This window comes from Coenobita brevimanus, chromosome 57 (assembly GCF_032717465.1).
Source record: "Coenobita brevimanus isolate Jiangsu-jjx chromosome 57, ASM3271746v2, whole genome shotgun sequence".
Taxonomy (NCBI): Eukaryota; Metazoa; Arthropoda; class Malacostraca; order Decapoda; family Coenobitidae; genus Coenobita; species Coenobita brevimanus.
Genome location: NC_137010.1, coordinates 20112330 through 20128109, shown reverse-complemented (window position 1 = coordinate 20128109; position 15780 = coordinate 20112330). Strand labels below are relative to the sequence as shown.

General features: G+C 39.0%; 2 protein-coding genes across 2 annotated transcripts in view; one reads left to right on the top strand and one right to left on the bottom strand.

Moving 5' to 3' along the window:
- LOC145402108 (mitochondrial glycine transporter A-like) overlaps positions 1-9849 on the top strand; it is a 35222-nt gene extending 25373 nt beyond the window's left edge. The window contains exons 4-8 of the mRNA XM_080274226.1: positions 3794-3970; positions 5113-5281; positions 5672-5817; positions 8626-8739; positions 9400-9849. Coding sequence (XP_080130352.1) covers positions 3794-3970; positions 5113-5281; positions 5672-5817; positions 8626-8739; positions 9400-9426 — 633 coding nt within the window. The 3' untranslated portion in view covers positions 9427-9849. The remainder of the gene's footprint in view (positions 1-3793; positions 3971-5112; positions 5282-5671; positions 5818-8625; positions 8740-9399) is intronic.
- A 4430-nt stretch (positions 9850-14279) lies between these two features.
- Positions 14280-15780, bottom strand: part of LOC145402113 (ADP-sugar pyrophosphatase-like) — a 35231-nt gene continuing 33730 nt past the window's right edge. Inside the window, exon 6 of the mRNA XM_080274231.1 lies at positions 14280-14356. Within this exon, the coding sequence (XP_080130357.1) occupies positions 14280-14356 (77 nt within the window). The remainder of the gene's footprint in view (positions 14357-15780) is intronic.

Genomic DNA, 15780 nt, shown 5'->3' with positions numbered 1-15780 from the left:
CAGAGAAGCACAGGTCCAGCCCTATACTTCACCAATAATCGTAGTCTTAGTACCAATTTGAATTCAGTTCACTTTTTTCTTCAGTCATTATCTCCTCTAGCCCTGTTCCACACAGAATCCCAAACCACTCCCTTTACTGAAATATCCCCATTTTGTTCTGGTTACCATCTCCTCACAAACTTCCATAACAAGGGTGACACCTGCTGTTATATCAAATCTGAATTTGTAGTTGACGCTGTTTTGAACTTCACTTCAACTACTTTTGATTATTCACTGTATAAACTAAATTATCAAAATATTACCCAATATCTCTGTGTAGTCTATCACCCCCAGTGCTTCAACAGAATCCTGTATATGACTCCATATCCACAGAGTTGACTAACCTTAACCTCACCCTTAGCAGTGAAATTACCATTTTGGAAGATCTTAATGTACATAATGTAGAATGGTTATCACATTCTGCCAGGACTGACGATACGGGTCTCGAATGCGATTTGTTTGCAGAATCGTTTAAGCTCATGCAGTTGGTAAAGCAACAAACCAAAATACCAGATAATCGTGACCATAATGCCTGTCTCTTGGATCTGTTCCTGACAAATAATCCACATCTGTACAGGATAGAAGTACTGTCACCACTTGGATCCTCTGACCACAGTCTCATGAAAGCTTCATCAGTCGGCTCCCCCAAACCTCCTCATTCTGAACCTGTCAGAGTGACCCGATAGCACTTTGATAGGGCAGACTGTGATGGATTCAGAAATTATCTTGCTGACATTCCATGGCAGTCTTTCTTCTCTAGTGACATCAGTGCTTCCCAGTCCCACATTAATGACATAATACAGGCTGGTATGGAATTGTTCATACTAGGTCAGCAGTTCTCTAAAAGATCAGACTCCCCAAGATGGTTTGAATCCAATTGTACTAGAGCAACAGTCCCAGAGTCATTCACATATAACTCTACTTAAAAAAAAAAAACATCTGCATCACTCAGTCAATTTAAAATTGTTAGAAACCATGCAAAAACAGTAATAATTCGCTAAATCAAACATCTTCACAGCCAAGCATCCAAACTCCTAAACAGTCCTAATGACAGTTGAATATTGTGGCAACTCTCAGTTCTTTTGATAATAACTTTAACAAGTCGTCACCCATTCTACCACTAAACTCTTCATATGGTAACATTACATATGACCCACATGGTAAAGCGAATATCCTTGCCACTACATTTGCCAGGAATTCCATGTTTGAGGAAGTCAGCCAGAACATCCCAGTACTAGATCTTGACTACCCCAAAATTGCTCCACTTAAAATACAGACTGGGTACGTAAAATCCATCCTAGACAGTTTACCATCCAACAAAGCTCCAGGCCCAGATGGAATTCCTCCAGTTGTTTTGAAAAAGTGCTTCCCAGAACTTGCTTCTGTTCTGCAATTCAGGTTATTTATACATACTTCTTCATTCCCTGATTCTTGGAAAGAAGCCAGTGTCCACCCAATTCAGAAGAATGGAAGTTCCTCTGACCCCTCTGATTAAAGACCAATAGCTATCACGTCTTCTCTTGGTAAAGTATTTGAAATTGTAATGATTAAGCACATAGTTAAACATCTTGAATCCAACAACTTATAAATAGGCAGTATGGTTTTTGCCACGAAAGATCCATCATTGTTATACTGTACTTGGTCTCCTGACTCGTACTATCCATCTGTCGATTGACCAACGTGGAGAAACTGCAGCTAGCTCTTGATGTTTCTAAAGCTTTTGACAGAGTGTGGCACCATTCCCTGCTATCCAGACTCCTTGGCTATGGACTAACATCTTTTGTTCCTCTGATTTTTTCATATCTCAGTGACAGAAAGTATAGTAGATGATGTATATTCCAATTTCCACTCGGTTAATGCTGGCATGCCACAAGGATCAGTTCAGGCTCCAACCCTATTCCTTACACATATTAATGATCTCTTATCTGTCACCCATAATCCCATCCATTCATATGCAGATGACTCAACACTTCAGTTCATTCACATTTAAACACCCATTCACAAAGTTTAATATCTCTAAATCATAACTCAGTACAGACATCTCCATAAACCAAGACTTATCTAGGATCACTGAATGGGGACAAAATAATCTTCTCGTGTAATGCTATTAAAACCAAATGTATACAGTGTACTAATATACAGATATTGCCAGATTCCAATATTTCCTTCATTGCTACTAATATTCTGTCTCCAAAAGTACTGAAATTTTTGGCGTTTCATTTAACAGTGCCCTCAGCTGGACCTCTCATGTCGGATCACTTGCTAATAATTGCCTCTAAGAAATGCTGATTATTGTACTGAGTTTGAAGCTTCTTCACTGATGAGCAGTTAGCTGTAGTTTATAAGAGTCATGTGTGCTCTCAGCTGGAATGCTGCTCACACTTGTGGAATGGATGTGGAGAGTTTGCACTAAAACAACCAGACAAAATTCAGAACAAAGCTGTTAGAATTATTAATAACCTTGCTATTACAAATAAACTACTGCCCCTACAGGTAAGAAGGAATGTTTCGTCCCTTGCATAATTTTATAGATCCTCTTACGACAAATGCTCAGACGGTGTTGCATCCATTGTGCCACCTCTCCAAGCTTTCCCTAGTGCTACACGGGCATCTGGTAGCACTCGTGATTGGAATGTCACGCTGCCATATTGCAGAACTTCCACCAACCAGAAATCTTTATTCCCCAAACTTTACACTCCTTCTTCTGTCTTTCCTTCATTCTTTCCTCTTCGTTCTGCCTGTGGGTGACTCTACACTGAGTAACAAGCCAAATGGTTTCCTGTACACCTGGAAACCATTTACTATGCTGGGTGGTAATCTTATAACCAAATTTTGGCACCTGGTGGTTTAGTGGGTAATTACGGAAACCATATACTATCCTGGGTGGTAACCATATAACCAAATTTTGGCGCCTGGTGGTTTAGTGGGTAATTACGGTGCTCCAGTCGGATTGAGCCTTCATAGGTTTATATCTAAGGGGTGGTTGGGGTTTATTGCTCATGTAATGCGACTCAGGGATGAGTGAGGCTGGTCACTCTCATCTTAACCTGTTAACTGCTCATGGTGGTTTTTTGGAGGTGTCCGTGGTGCGCAGACATAGGGGTAAAATTGAAATTTCCCAAAGGCTAAATTTTGTCTTAGGAATTGAGAGAACACATGCCAGAGTATGTAGTAACGAAATATTAGCTCAATATTTACCGTGGTAAAGCCATGGATGAACATCGAAGTGTCTGATTCCCTGTTGGAATGTATTTTTTTCATTTTCTGTTTCGGTTTCGGTTTTGAAGGCTCAAACGTGCTTGCATGGGTCAGCCTTGGTCACAATGGCACTATATTTGAACTTCACCTGCACAGCCAGGGCTGTTTTGAGCAGTCGCACTCGGAACAGCCCAGGCTGTATAGAGCAGTTAACAGCTTAAATGCCAGGATCAACTTGCCTAGCCCCGGACTCCTACGCTTCTCATAGGGCATCGTAGGATTGGATGATGAATTAATGAATTACATCTTTTTGGAACTCGCTCCCCCAGAGTTGTTCCTCCCAAACTTCAACTTACAGCGGTTCAAGTCTATTACAGATTTTTTATGAATGGAGGACACCAGTATTCTGGTGTATGGATTATTATTTTTATTCATTTGTTTTCTTTCTTCTGTTATTTAAAAAAGAATGTTTAAATATATATGATAAGGTTAAAAAATTTGTCACATCTACAAGTCTCTGACATTCTGTGGCTGACCGTCTACTGTTTGTGTGCAGAGCATCCTGCGGTGTGTGCCGGGTGTGGGTCTGTACTTCTCTTCTCTCAACTGGCTGAAGACTAACTTCTGCGAGGGTCACCCTGGACCGTTGCAGGCCATCGCCCTGGGTGCCCTGGCCAGGACTATCACTGGCATCACCATGATACCCATCACTGTTGTCAAAACAAGATATGAGGTCAGTTGATGTTCACTCTGCCAGGCTGCACAATCAGGGACAAAAGTTGACCTACTAATTCACCACATCCACATCATTATCTTGGCATGTTGGTCACTTTCCTTCTGGTACCATATCAAGGGGAGCCGCCTCTCGAATAAAAAAACATAAGCCTTTCTTGGCATAGGAGTACAGTACAGTGATCCCTTGGTTATAGTGGTTTTCATTATCACTGCTGGATGAAAATATGCACTGTGTTATAGTGCATTTTTCAGATTTAAAAAAATATGTATATATATTACGTGCTTGAGCTAGTTTCGTCCATTGATGATGGTGCAGTGTCTGTGGTTTCTGATGACTTTGAGGAATTCAAATTAAAAAATGAGACCCTACTTTCGGAGTTAATCCCAGGTGGCTGAGACCATTAACTCTCCACCTACTAGCCTTGGAACCCTGTACCTCAAGTCCATCAAAAGTCTCTCTGTGGTACATGTTCTTTCCTTATTGTGCCCTTTTCTTCAGTTTCTGCTGACCTAACTATGCTGATGTGTATTTCTAGTACTGACCATAATATTTACTGTATGTATTTTGTGGGTGTAAATTGTGATAAAATGGAAAATTGGGCTTGCACTTGGGTTGCATGTTACCAGTTAGGATGAATTTTTAGGTTCTGTGCTTTTTTTTATCATGCAATTCCATTTCCACAAGCAGTGTTCAGTACCAATTGTGCATGATAACAAGGGATCACTGTACTGTATTAGCGGGGAGTGGGAAGTAGAATAGATGAATGTTAGGCTAAAATTTAACTCTTGCCACCACCAGTGCCATACAGTGCTTCATTATCTATCCTAACCTAATCCTCAGTGACAATTGAAGAGGGTAGAATCCAGCAGGAGCAGTAAGAAGACATAAAAGTAGAAGAAACAGTCCCCAGTGATATGGGCTATCAATCCATTTATTCATGATTCAGGTCTTCAAAGTTCTTTGATCAGTACAGTACTACACATAAAATGTTATTGGTCTATAATTTGTACTTTCACTTTTCAATATCTTTTAAGTGGTATTTTCCAGTAGTTTTATATAATGGTACATAAGTGTGTGGGATTTTTTACTTTCCCTTTACCTTCTTATAATACAAGTATTTTTTTACCTAACCCCTTTAGAGTGGTGTATATGGTTATGGGAGTGTGCGTGAGGCTGTGAGCTCCATCTACATGAAGGAGGGGGCGCGAGGATTAACATGTGGACTACTCCCCACGTTGCTTCGTGATGCTCCCTTCTCTGGGCTCTATCTCATGTTTTATACACAAACCAAGACACGAATCCCGACCAGTGAGTGCCCCTTGGAATCTTGTGTAATGGATTGTTGCTGAAATACAGGTGGTTGTCATTATATATCAGGAATATGTTCCAAAGGATCAGAATTTTATCTATACTTAAATTTATTAATTGGCAAATCAGCATACAGTATATATCAATACAAAATGAAATAATGCATCTGTAATTTACCAAAGAATTAAGAGCAAAGGACATAAAAATGTGAAGCAATGATGGCTCATTGTACTGTAATCATATTGAAAATGTTAATGAATTATATTGAAAATGTTAATTTTTATTTGTTACACAGTTATAATCTTCTATAATTCCTTATAATAATATTCTTACCAAGTCTTTTCTTTAGTGGTATTTAAAATTACTCTGATCGCACTGTACCCCCATCAGACCTGCTAGAGGGCAGCCAAGCACCTGTCACCCACTTCACTTGTGGTGTGGTAGCTGGTCTGGCAGCCTCGGCTGTAACACAACCATTTGATGTGGTCAAGACGAAAATGCAGCTCTACCCTCATAAGTTCACGTCATTCCCGCAGGTTAGTCTCCTAATTTCATTTCATGGTGTTGTGGTGGTCATCAGCTGTATCATTGATTATAAATGTTAGGGGATTTTGTTTTACACTCCTTTATGCGATACTTTAACCCCTACACCTTGTGATATTAACTGTTGTTGAGTAAAATTTGGCTGAGTATGTTGTCAGATGAGGTTTAATGGTCAAGATAGGTTTCCCAGTGGCAAGGAAAATCATGTGGCTCAAGCCATCGACTCATAAGCTCATCTGAAGTACAAGGGTTATCCTGCATATAAGTGGAGTAGATATAATTCAGAAATAGAAGAAAACTGTCAATAGATGACTTGGCAGAACAGAAATCATTTGCAAGCCATTGTAATTTTCAGTTCCATCCTACAGGAACAAAGCATACAAAACTGTGTTTTATAGAATAAAGTTGTTTTCATTGCTATTGAGTTAAAAAGGGGGTGCAGACCTTTTCATGTAAATTTGTACATACCGTACATAATCTATCGGTTTCCATCTTTTGTCAGTTCATTTGCCTTATCTTGCATTCCACATTTACACATTCAATTACTCTGTCCATGCATTTTCTTTGCCTTCTGTATACTCTCCCACCTCATTGACACATACCCTTTACATCCCCCTATTCATGTATTTTGTAACCATCCAAGCACACACTTTTACCTTTTATGGTTACAGGTAACTCGCACGGAACACGTGGGTTTCGTTCCTACCGTGCCGTGTTAGGTGCGAAATTGCATATATTTAAACTACTCCGTATTTTGCTCCTAGACCCCCCAAATGTGTTGTTTTGCTGTTATCTGTCACTGGTAATCACTAAAAAGCACTTTAAGTGGTTAGAAGGTTTATTTAATGTTATAACTCACAAATACAGTACGCCAGAGCAAAACTTCAACACACAAATACTGTACGTAAACACAAGGAAACATTCCGACGCCGATCATAGGTAATCATATAAATCAGGTTAACTGGTACCAGTGCTTTAACTTACAAGTACATACCAGAACAGTACATATTTAACTTAGAAGTGCAGTACTGTGATATTGAATGATTTCAGTACATAATCTGTTAGGAATGGCTGAAAAAAAAAAAAAAATGTTATGAATACATTTTCACCTTTTTGATATATATTTATGGTAGTTTCGAGTTATTTTTTACGTTATCGTTGTGCCCATGCTTGGAAAAGGGAGCCTCCGAAAGAGTTGAATTTTCTGTCCTAAATGAGAAAACTGCATGTCCTCCAAGGCTAGACTCTGCCACGGGAGAATAAAGTGGAGGGTCAGTCCGATTAGCAATAAGGAAGTTGTGTCACAACTTCCAGCTCCCACACCACGAGAATGGCTAAAAATAGAATCGTAATGCAGTTTCAGAACTAACAATAAGTCTAATTATTACGAATACAGATACAAAGCAGAAATAAATACGTTTACAGACAGGGAAAACGTACTTCTTCCGTCATAACATGTTCATCTTTCTCTATCATTTTACGTTCATCTTTAACATTTTACCTTGTTATTTTCGCAATATATATTGCTGTCTCGTAAACAGGGTGGTTGTTTGTGTTTTGCAAGGGAGGAAAAAGATTGTATATTCTGTCTGGGTCGAGATAATGGGTGTACCTGTGCATGGTTAGGCATGGCCACGAGCGAAAAAATCATACATCCACTCATCACGATAGCAGGTGGTGAACTGACAGATGTTACATGAGAGGGTGAAGTCAAGGTCAGTCTCATGTCCCAGATTTTCGTTCACTTCCCGAAAGTTTATTCACAGTTTTCTAGAAGTTGCATTGCATCAAATGATCCAAACCATTACAGCAAACCTGAGCAAATAGGTAAAGATACAAAGACAAAAATGTATTTTTCTTTTATTATAAGTCTTTAACGAACAAACAAAAAAGGCAATATTCCGACGCCAATCATGGGTAATCATATAAATCAGGTTAACTGGTTCCAAGGCTTTATTTAATGCTTTAATTGCTTACAAGTACACACCAGAACAGTAAATATTTAACTTACAAATACAGTACTGTAGAAAAGCAGTACAGTAAGAGTTTAACGAACAAACAAAAAAGGCAATATTCCGACGCCGATCATGGGTAATCATATAATTCGGGTTAACTAGTTACAAGGCTTTATTTAATGATTTAACTTTATTTAAGTGCTTACAAGTACAGTACATACGAGAACAGTAAATATTTAACTTGCAAATACTGTACAGTATTGTGGAAAAAACGAACAAATAAAAAAGGCAATATTCTGACGCCTATCAGGTAAACTGGTTATAAGACTTTATTTCTTGCTTTAACGTTATTTAATAGTACTTTAAGTTGCACATAAACTTACCAGAACAGTACAGTACTGTAAATATTTAACTTACAAATACTGTGCTACTGTACTCGGGAATGTCTCAGTCACTGAATGATTTCCCGCCTAGATCGTCATGTAATCAAAACAAACCGCGCGCTGCGGTGACGTTTGAGGATTTGATCTTTCAAAGTCCTCTCCTGCGTTAATTTGTAGTTTTCATAATGGTTTTTTAATTTTACGTTGTCTTATATGTATCCCAGCCCTTACCGTGTATAATTGCGAGCGCGTTCCGTAAGATCGTGTTCCGTGCAAGTTACCTGTATTTATATTTTTTTACAAAATTATCTTGCAAACAAAACCGCTCTTACTTGAAGGAATTTATTACTGACAGAAGCTTTAGACTAGGAAATTTGTGGAACAGATGTCATTACTGTACTGTATTTCTAAGTCATCATCAAGAATTTGATATCTGCAGGTCTCCTGTTTGTTTCTGTTCCAGGCGGTGTGGTATGTTAATGAGAAGTACGGTCCACTCGGATACTTCAAGGGTCTAGTCCCAAGGATGGTGCGTCGCACACTTATGGCTGCAATGGCGTGGACTGTCTACGAGCAGGTGAGGGTTGTTGGGACTCTAACTGTTTGCTTGGTGGTAGTGACTAAGTGATATGAAAAACTATTATTGCTTCAAATGTTGTTTACATACAGTACACTACTGTATGTTGTTTTGTAGATGTACCATTCATCACTTGGGTTAGCAACCTCGTATGGTAGCTGTAACTCACAGGAATGTAACTTAATATTTGCTAAACAGCCTAAACCCTTCAGTAGGAGGGGATTTCCCTTACTTGGGGGGGGGGGGAATGATGGCGTCCATAATACAGTAATATGCACTTGGATGACAAGATTAGTGTCTGTAAGGGTGGCATTTCTGAAACACACTTAAAGTGTTAAGTAAGAAATTATCATTCAGTTGTGGAGAGTCCATAATAATTTCTTGAACATTTTGATGCATATGTAAGAACGAAGGGAAAAAAATTTTAACCCCTTCACTTTGATTTCTTCTTTCCTTTTTCGTCCTGCCAAACAGTTTTATTCACCTTAAGGGAGTCCTGTTGCAGTGAAAGAGTTACAGAGTCTCTTGTAGCCCAATCATTATGAGAGCCCTTCCCAAAGCTGAAAATCATCATCTGGCAGTAAGAAAATGAGAAAGATGTAATAAGACTGAGAAGGTTATGTGACCAGGAGTCTGATGTCTTGTTATTCTTTTCTTCAGATCACCAAGAGCTTTGGACTGAAGTAAGCAGCCAGTGAAAAACTACCCACTGAAGTATAGTATAACTTAGAATCGTTGATCTAAAAATGTTAACACACTAACCGCTCCTACTTTATATTTTGAACAGCCGAAGGAAGCACAATGTTTTGGAAACTCTTACATGAAAGTTGCACAGGCATGGAGAGCCCAGTGTAATGTTGGCAAGTGGAATGTAATACAATCATAATCAAGCTTATGGGAAAATGAGTGTTGATAGTATTGAACAAAAAGAAAATGGGTGCTTTAAGTTGAGGATATGAAGCAGTGTAAGAATAGAATGCAAGTAAATATAAGAGGAAATGCAGAATTTCACAAATATATACTGTATGTGAGCTTAGTGCATGAGGGAAGATGAATCCAAGCAAGTGCATCAAGGAACATAAAACTGAAGTCTTCGAAAACAGTGGTGTACAGTCAAGCAAGTGCATCAAGGAACATAAAACTGAAGTCTTCAAAAACAGTGGTGTACAGTCTTATAGTGGATGTGTTTTAGCATCTGTGATATTGTTCGTGATGGCTGCAACTTAACTCAGCTTCTTAAGATATCGTCAACCATTGCATCTTTCCAGTCTGCTGCATCCATCAAGCCACCTGCCCTGCATACCTGACTTATTTTCTATTAACTTCATGGAGTGAGTTGTGTAATAATTGCCATATTTTAGTCTAATTTTGGTGACTTGTTTGGTTAATGGGTTCATATTACTGAATTATTTAATGTTTCTCTTCCCTAATTTGTTTGTCCTTGTTGATGCATTTGCAGAAGTACAATCTTTATAGTATCCTAATCACTAATATTTAATATAATTTTCTGTTCAGTTAATATGGTAGGCTAGGGATAGGGGGGCTTTTACTGTGATATTATGTCTTCATTCTTCAAGGGGGCTACTAGCAGACCAGTCTTGAGAAAGACAAATATACAAGAATGCTGAAAATGTACAACATAACCTTATGTTTTTTTTTTTTCTTTGGAATCTCTGACCAACTCTTGTTCATACCATATATTTCTTAAGTGTAAAGTCCAAATTTTTAGAGCCAGCATAAAACTAAGAAAATTTTGAATTACTGTGTACCGTTGATCTTTTAGGATCATTATTATATATTGGTTACATTGTTCACTGGTTTGTAGTGGGTCATGCTGGAGAGCTCAATTTGAGACCACTCTACCATTGTCTAAATAATTGGACTGGTCAAGGCCTTTACTAATGTTGAGATGCCAGTGTGGGAACCAAGTGACTTACCATCTTTGATAATCTGATTAATAATCAAAATAGTTTAGCAAGACAGCACAAGCCTTGTCAAGTTCATTGCATCTAGAAGCACAATGGTGACAGTGGTCTGGCATGTGTGTGTTAAGTGGTGCCCTTGGCTTCAGTTAATATTTGCATTCCTTAATAGAAGACCTAAAAGTTTGTCTTGTCTGCGATTTCTATTGATTGAAGAAGTTGTAAGAAGGGCTGAAAAGATTGTCATGAAATATGCAATATCAAGCCAGTGAAAGTATTTTAAAACTTTGCCTCTATTGAGGTATATGTATTATAAGGTACATAGTATTGTATAAAGAATCAAATAAAAGACTGAAGTACACACTTTTCTTTAATTTCATAATGGTTCTGTATATGGATCTGTTGGTCCATAGGATGTCCACTGCAGAACCCAACCTTCAGCTTGAAATGGACAATGACAGCTAGAATTATTAAGTGTGAAGATGTCTGTAGTGAGCAGGGTGTTGTCATCTGTATGACTGGTACAGTATAAAGTGACTGCAATCATGCAGTCACAGGAAAGAACACACTACCAGCATACAACTCAATTTCTAGTTATGGCTGCATTTGAACCTCGGCCTGAACTTGAGGATCAGGTAATGAATTCAATAACATAACAGCCTACATGGCTCAGGGTATATAATTCCTAATTATACAAATTTAAAACTTGTATAGACCCGGACAAAAGAAATGTTCCACTTGGTTCTATGTTGTGTGCATCTAGGTCACTCCTTTTTGCCTGACATGTCACAGCTACAGAGGGTAGAGGAGTGAGGAGAGATGGAAGTAGGGTTGAACAGCTGGGCAGAAGAGGGAGTGTTTGATTCACAGCAGGGATCATATCTGAATTCCTTTATGCAGTGCATTATGAATTACCATTTGAAAAATCATGTTTTACACCTTAACACATACTTAAGACTATGTAGTTGTTTATATTAAGAAAATAACTTGCCTCAATGAGTACAAAAAAATCTGCAGGCGTACACTTGGAAGGATTTTTTTTTTTTTTTTAATGCGAGGAAGAAGGAACCAAAGGCCATGAGCCCGCAGTAACAGTTCCCTCCAAGAGAAAAACAAACTACAATACAGCCAAATTCAAGATCCGATCATTTTGAGATTAAAGACATGGTGTAAACAAAAGGATGCTGGTACTGGTAACTAAACATAATTAGTTCGAAAAATATAAATACCATCTCTCCATTTCCTAAATCTTTCCTCCATCTCCCTTCCATTCTCTGCAATCAACGCCAAATCAGCAGCACACAAAATCTCCCAAGGGAGTCCATTTCTGACATCACGTAAGAGGGCTTAAAGTACCATAATAAAAACAAGGGACTCAAGACTGACTCGTGATGCACACCAACATTCACGGAAAACTCCTCACTCAAAACTCCATTCACCTTTACCTGGTGTGAGCACCCACATACTGTATGTGGCCATAACCACCCTAACCAGACACTTCCATCCCAAGCTTTTTCATTGCCCACTTCACCACCTTTCAAGAGACTGTCAAAAGCCTTCTCCAAATCAGCAAAAACAGTGTACAGTTCCCTTTTCTTTCCTATACATTTTTCCTGAAGCTGTCGAACAATGAATATGGCATCAATGGTCCCTTTGCCTGGCATAAACCCAAACTGCATCTCATCAATATTCACTCTTCCTCTAGTAATACCTTCTAGAACTCCCTCCATTATCTTCATTATCTGCTCCAAAAGCTTTATGCCTCTATAATTTCCTCTTTCCAGGGCATCACCCTTCCCCTTGTAAACATTTCCAATTACACTCTTCAGCCAATCATCTGGGACAACACAATCATATATCATAGTATATCTCCCAATCAAACTCCTCATTCAACAACCGGTTCTAGTACTCTCTCCAGGCGTCTTTAATATCCCCACTGTTCACCACTTCCTTTCCTTCATCATTCTTCACACGCTGCTCACCTATGATATCCCTATTCTCCATCTGATCTGCCACCTTAAATATCACACCAATATGTACAAAAGGGTTAAATTATTATATTTCACACCCTGTTTTATGCAATGGGAAATATTAACCTCACTCCATCTCCTCCACGACTTTAGCCAGTTGCAACTCGATACAAGTACAATGAAGATGTTGTATATACTAATGATATCTGTATATGCCATATCTTTGCTCACAGCCTCCTTCCACTAAGACAAATATAGGCTACAACCGCAACTTCATTTCCCAGACCTGTGTTGTTCACACGGAAAAATATTATTCACACTATCCGGGTGCTTTAAATAAAAAAATGAGGAAATTTTCAAAAGTCCTGTCAATAGTGCTGTCTTCATAAATATATATTAATTCTGAAGGTATATTACTATTCCACAACTAACCATAAACTTGATGATATGTGCGTAAAAGGCTGCAGTCACAATGCAGCTAGATACTGCAAAATCACTGCTTCAGGAACTAGTCACCCACCCATCATACAAGATTTGATATGCATCTTACTGTACTCACTGTTTTAGTTATCCTGGTGTTTCTCTTTTTTTTTCTCTCTCTGTCTCTGTCTCTGTCTCTGTCTCTCCGTCTCTCTCTTTCTCTCTCTCACATGCACGCACGCATGTGCATGTGTGTGCATGCGCACACACACACACACACACACACACACACACACACACAATATTTATGGGTGCGATCGCAAACTTGATTCACTCAAGTACATTTTGAGGCAAGCCAATGAAATTATTCTGGTTGCATGACACCGCAAGAAGGGCATACATAACACTTTGGTAAAATCAGTGTAAGGGGGAACTAAGTACTGTTGGATGTTTTCTGGTAACATGGCTATACATACCACATGGGACAAAACAATGTTATCAGTATACTGCTGAATGGAATGAGAACTGCCACGGCTAGATCCTACAAAGAATGTCACATAATCGAGGACTGTAGCATGACAATAAATTGGAGTGCAGGTCTTTGGCAAGTGGTGGGAAAATGGTATAACAGCCAAGGAACATTCCTGACTGCCATTCATATCTAGCGGACATGTCTTCCAGTCAGCTTATACTAAAACCTATCTGTTTACATGGAAATGTGTCTGTGAATCATCCACCACAATTTTATTTCAGCTTTCATTGTTTCCAGTATGTATGTGTACAACAACTGCACTGTCCCGTACAATACAACACAGGCTTTGCACACCTGTTCAGAAACATTTCACTATCAAGTCAATCACCATCATTACCACGTCTTTTTTGGGTGATATAAGTGACTGGTCTGAGATATCAGTTTTCTCTCAAAAGCCATTCTTTGCTTCTGGTTAATGTCATATTAATCATCTATTATGCCACTTTATACTGTACAGTACATTACACTCTGAACTTCAAAGGGACACAATTCCACTCTGAATCACTATCTCTGCTTTGTCTAACCTCTCTCTCAACTGTTTAACCCTTTTATCCTCATCTTTAACACTATCCACCTCCTTAGACCCCTCCAACCTAACTGTAAAATACCAAACAAACATCCTAGACACAACATACGAGAATGAAACTTCTTTTGTCAAGAATTATACATTATACCACACGTAATACACAACTACTTCTATCCTGATGCTATACTAAGACCTAATGCAAGAGCCTCCACTCTTGAATCTACAATACACCCATCTGCAGCAAAGTCTGAAAGGAAAAAGAATTCAGTAGTTAACAAATTCTGCATTTAGAAATAGGTATATGTATCTAAGAAACTTGTGTGAGAACAAATTAAGTACTGCCAATGAACCATTTTCTGGAGGAGGATCTGAAGGATGATGAATACAGCAGAGGGGTACATGTAAAATTAGTTGATGATGGATGTTAAAACAAAGATTCCGGTGCCAATCCCTTAAGAATGGAGACATCCTTTTATTTAATCTACTGCTAAATTTGCTGTATATTCTGTATATTCAATCTCTGAAGACACTCCTTGTACTTACATGATAAGAATCAATCAACATCAATCTCTTCAAAAGAGATAGTAGGTTAATTACGTATGAGTCTGGGGGAAATAGCAGTCAAATAGATTATTTTCTGGTTAGGAGGGCCGATAGGAGGTTAGTGAGGGATGTTAAAGTTATAGGAAGTGAGGAGTGTGTGCAGCAGCACAAACTGTTGATTTGTGATATGGTGCTTAAAGAACAAGTGATGAAAAAGAGGACTTATGTACCTAGGAGGAAAATATGGAAGCTGAAAAACCAAGTAGTAAGGGATGCCTTCTATAGCGAGTTGAGGAGAGTGGTGGCTGAACAGGGAGCTGTAGACAGAGGCGTTAATGAACAGTACAGAGCCCTCAAGAACAATTTCTTGAGAGTTACTGATGTAACATGCGGCTGGACAAGAGGACCACCAAGACATAAAGTAACTTGGTGGTGGGATGAGGGTGTAGAAGCTGCAATTAAGGAGAAAAGAAGGCTTTTCCGGGAATGGAAGAAGGGTGGTAGCAAAGAGGAATATTTGGCTGCCAAGCGCAGGGCTAGGAGAGAGGTATACAGGGCAAAGTCTGAGTCACAGAGACAATTACTTGATAACCTAAATCATGGGGAAAGGAAAAATATATTTAGGGTGGCAGGTCAGGTGAAGAGGGATAATCGGGATATCATAGGTGAGCAGTGTGTGAAGAATGATGAAGGAAGGGTAGTGGTGAACAGTGAGGATATTAAAGATGCATGGAGAGAGCATTATAACCGGTTGTTGAATGAGGAGTTTGACTGGGACAGGGAAGGTTTGGAGCCAGCAGATCCAGTGTCTGGCCCTTGGCCTTTGATTGATACTGCTACTGTGAGTGAGGCAATAGGCAGGATGAGGGTGGGGAAGGCAGCAGGTGTGTCTGGGTTGACTGCCAAAATGATGAAGGCCTCAGGCGATATAGGGGTGAGTTTAGTCACTGACCTGATAAATAGGATTATTTATGAGTGTGTTGTCCAAGATGATTGGCTGAAGAGTGTAATTGTAAATGTGTATAAAGAGAAGGGTGATGCCCTGGAAAGAGGAAATTATAGAGGTATAAAGCTTTTAGATCAGATAATGAAGGTAATGGAGAGAGTTCTAGAAGGTATGATTAGAGA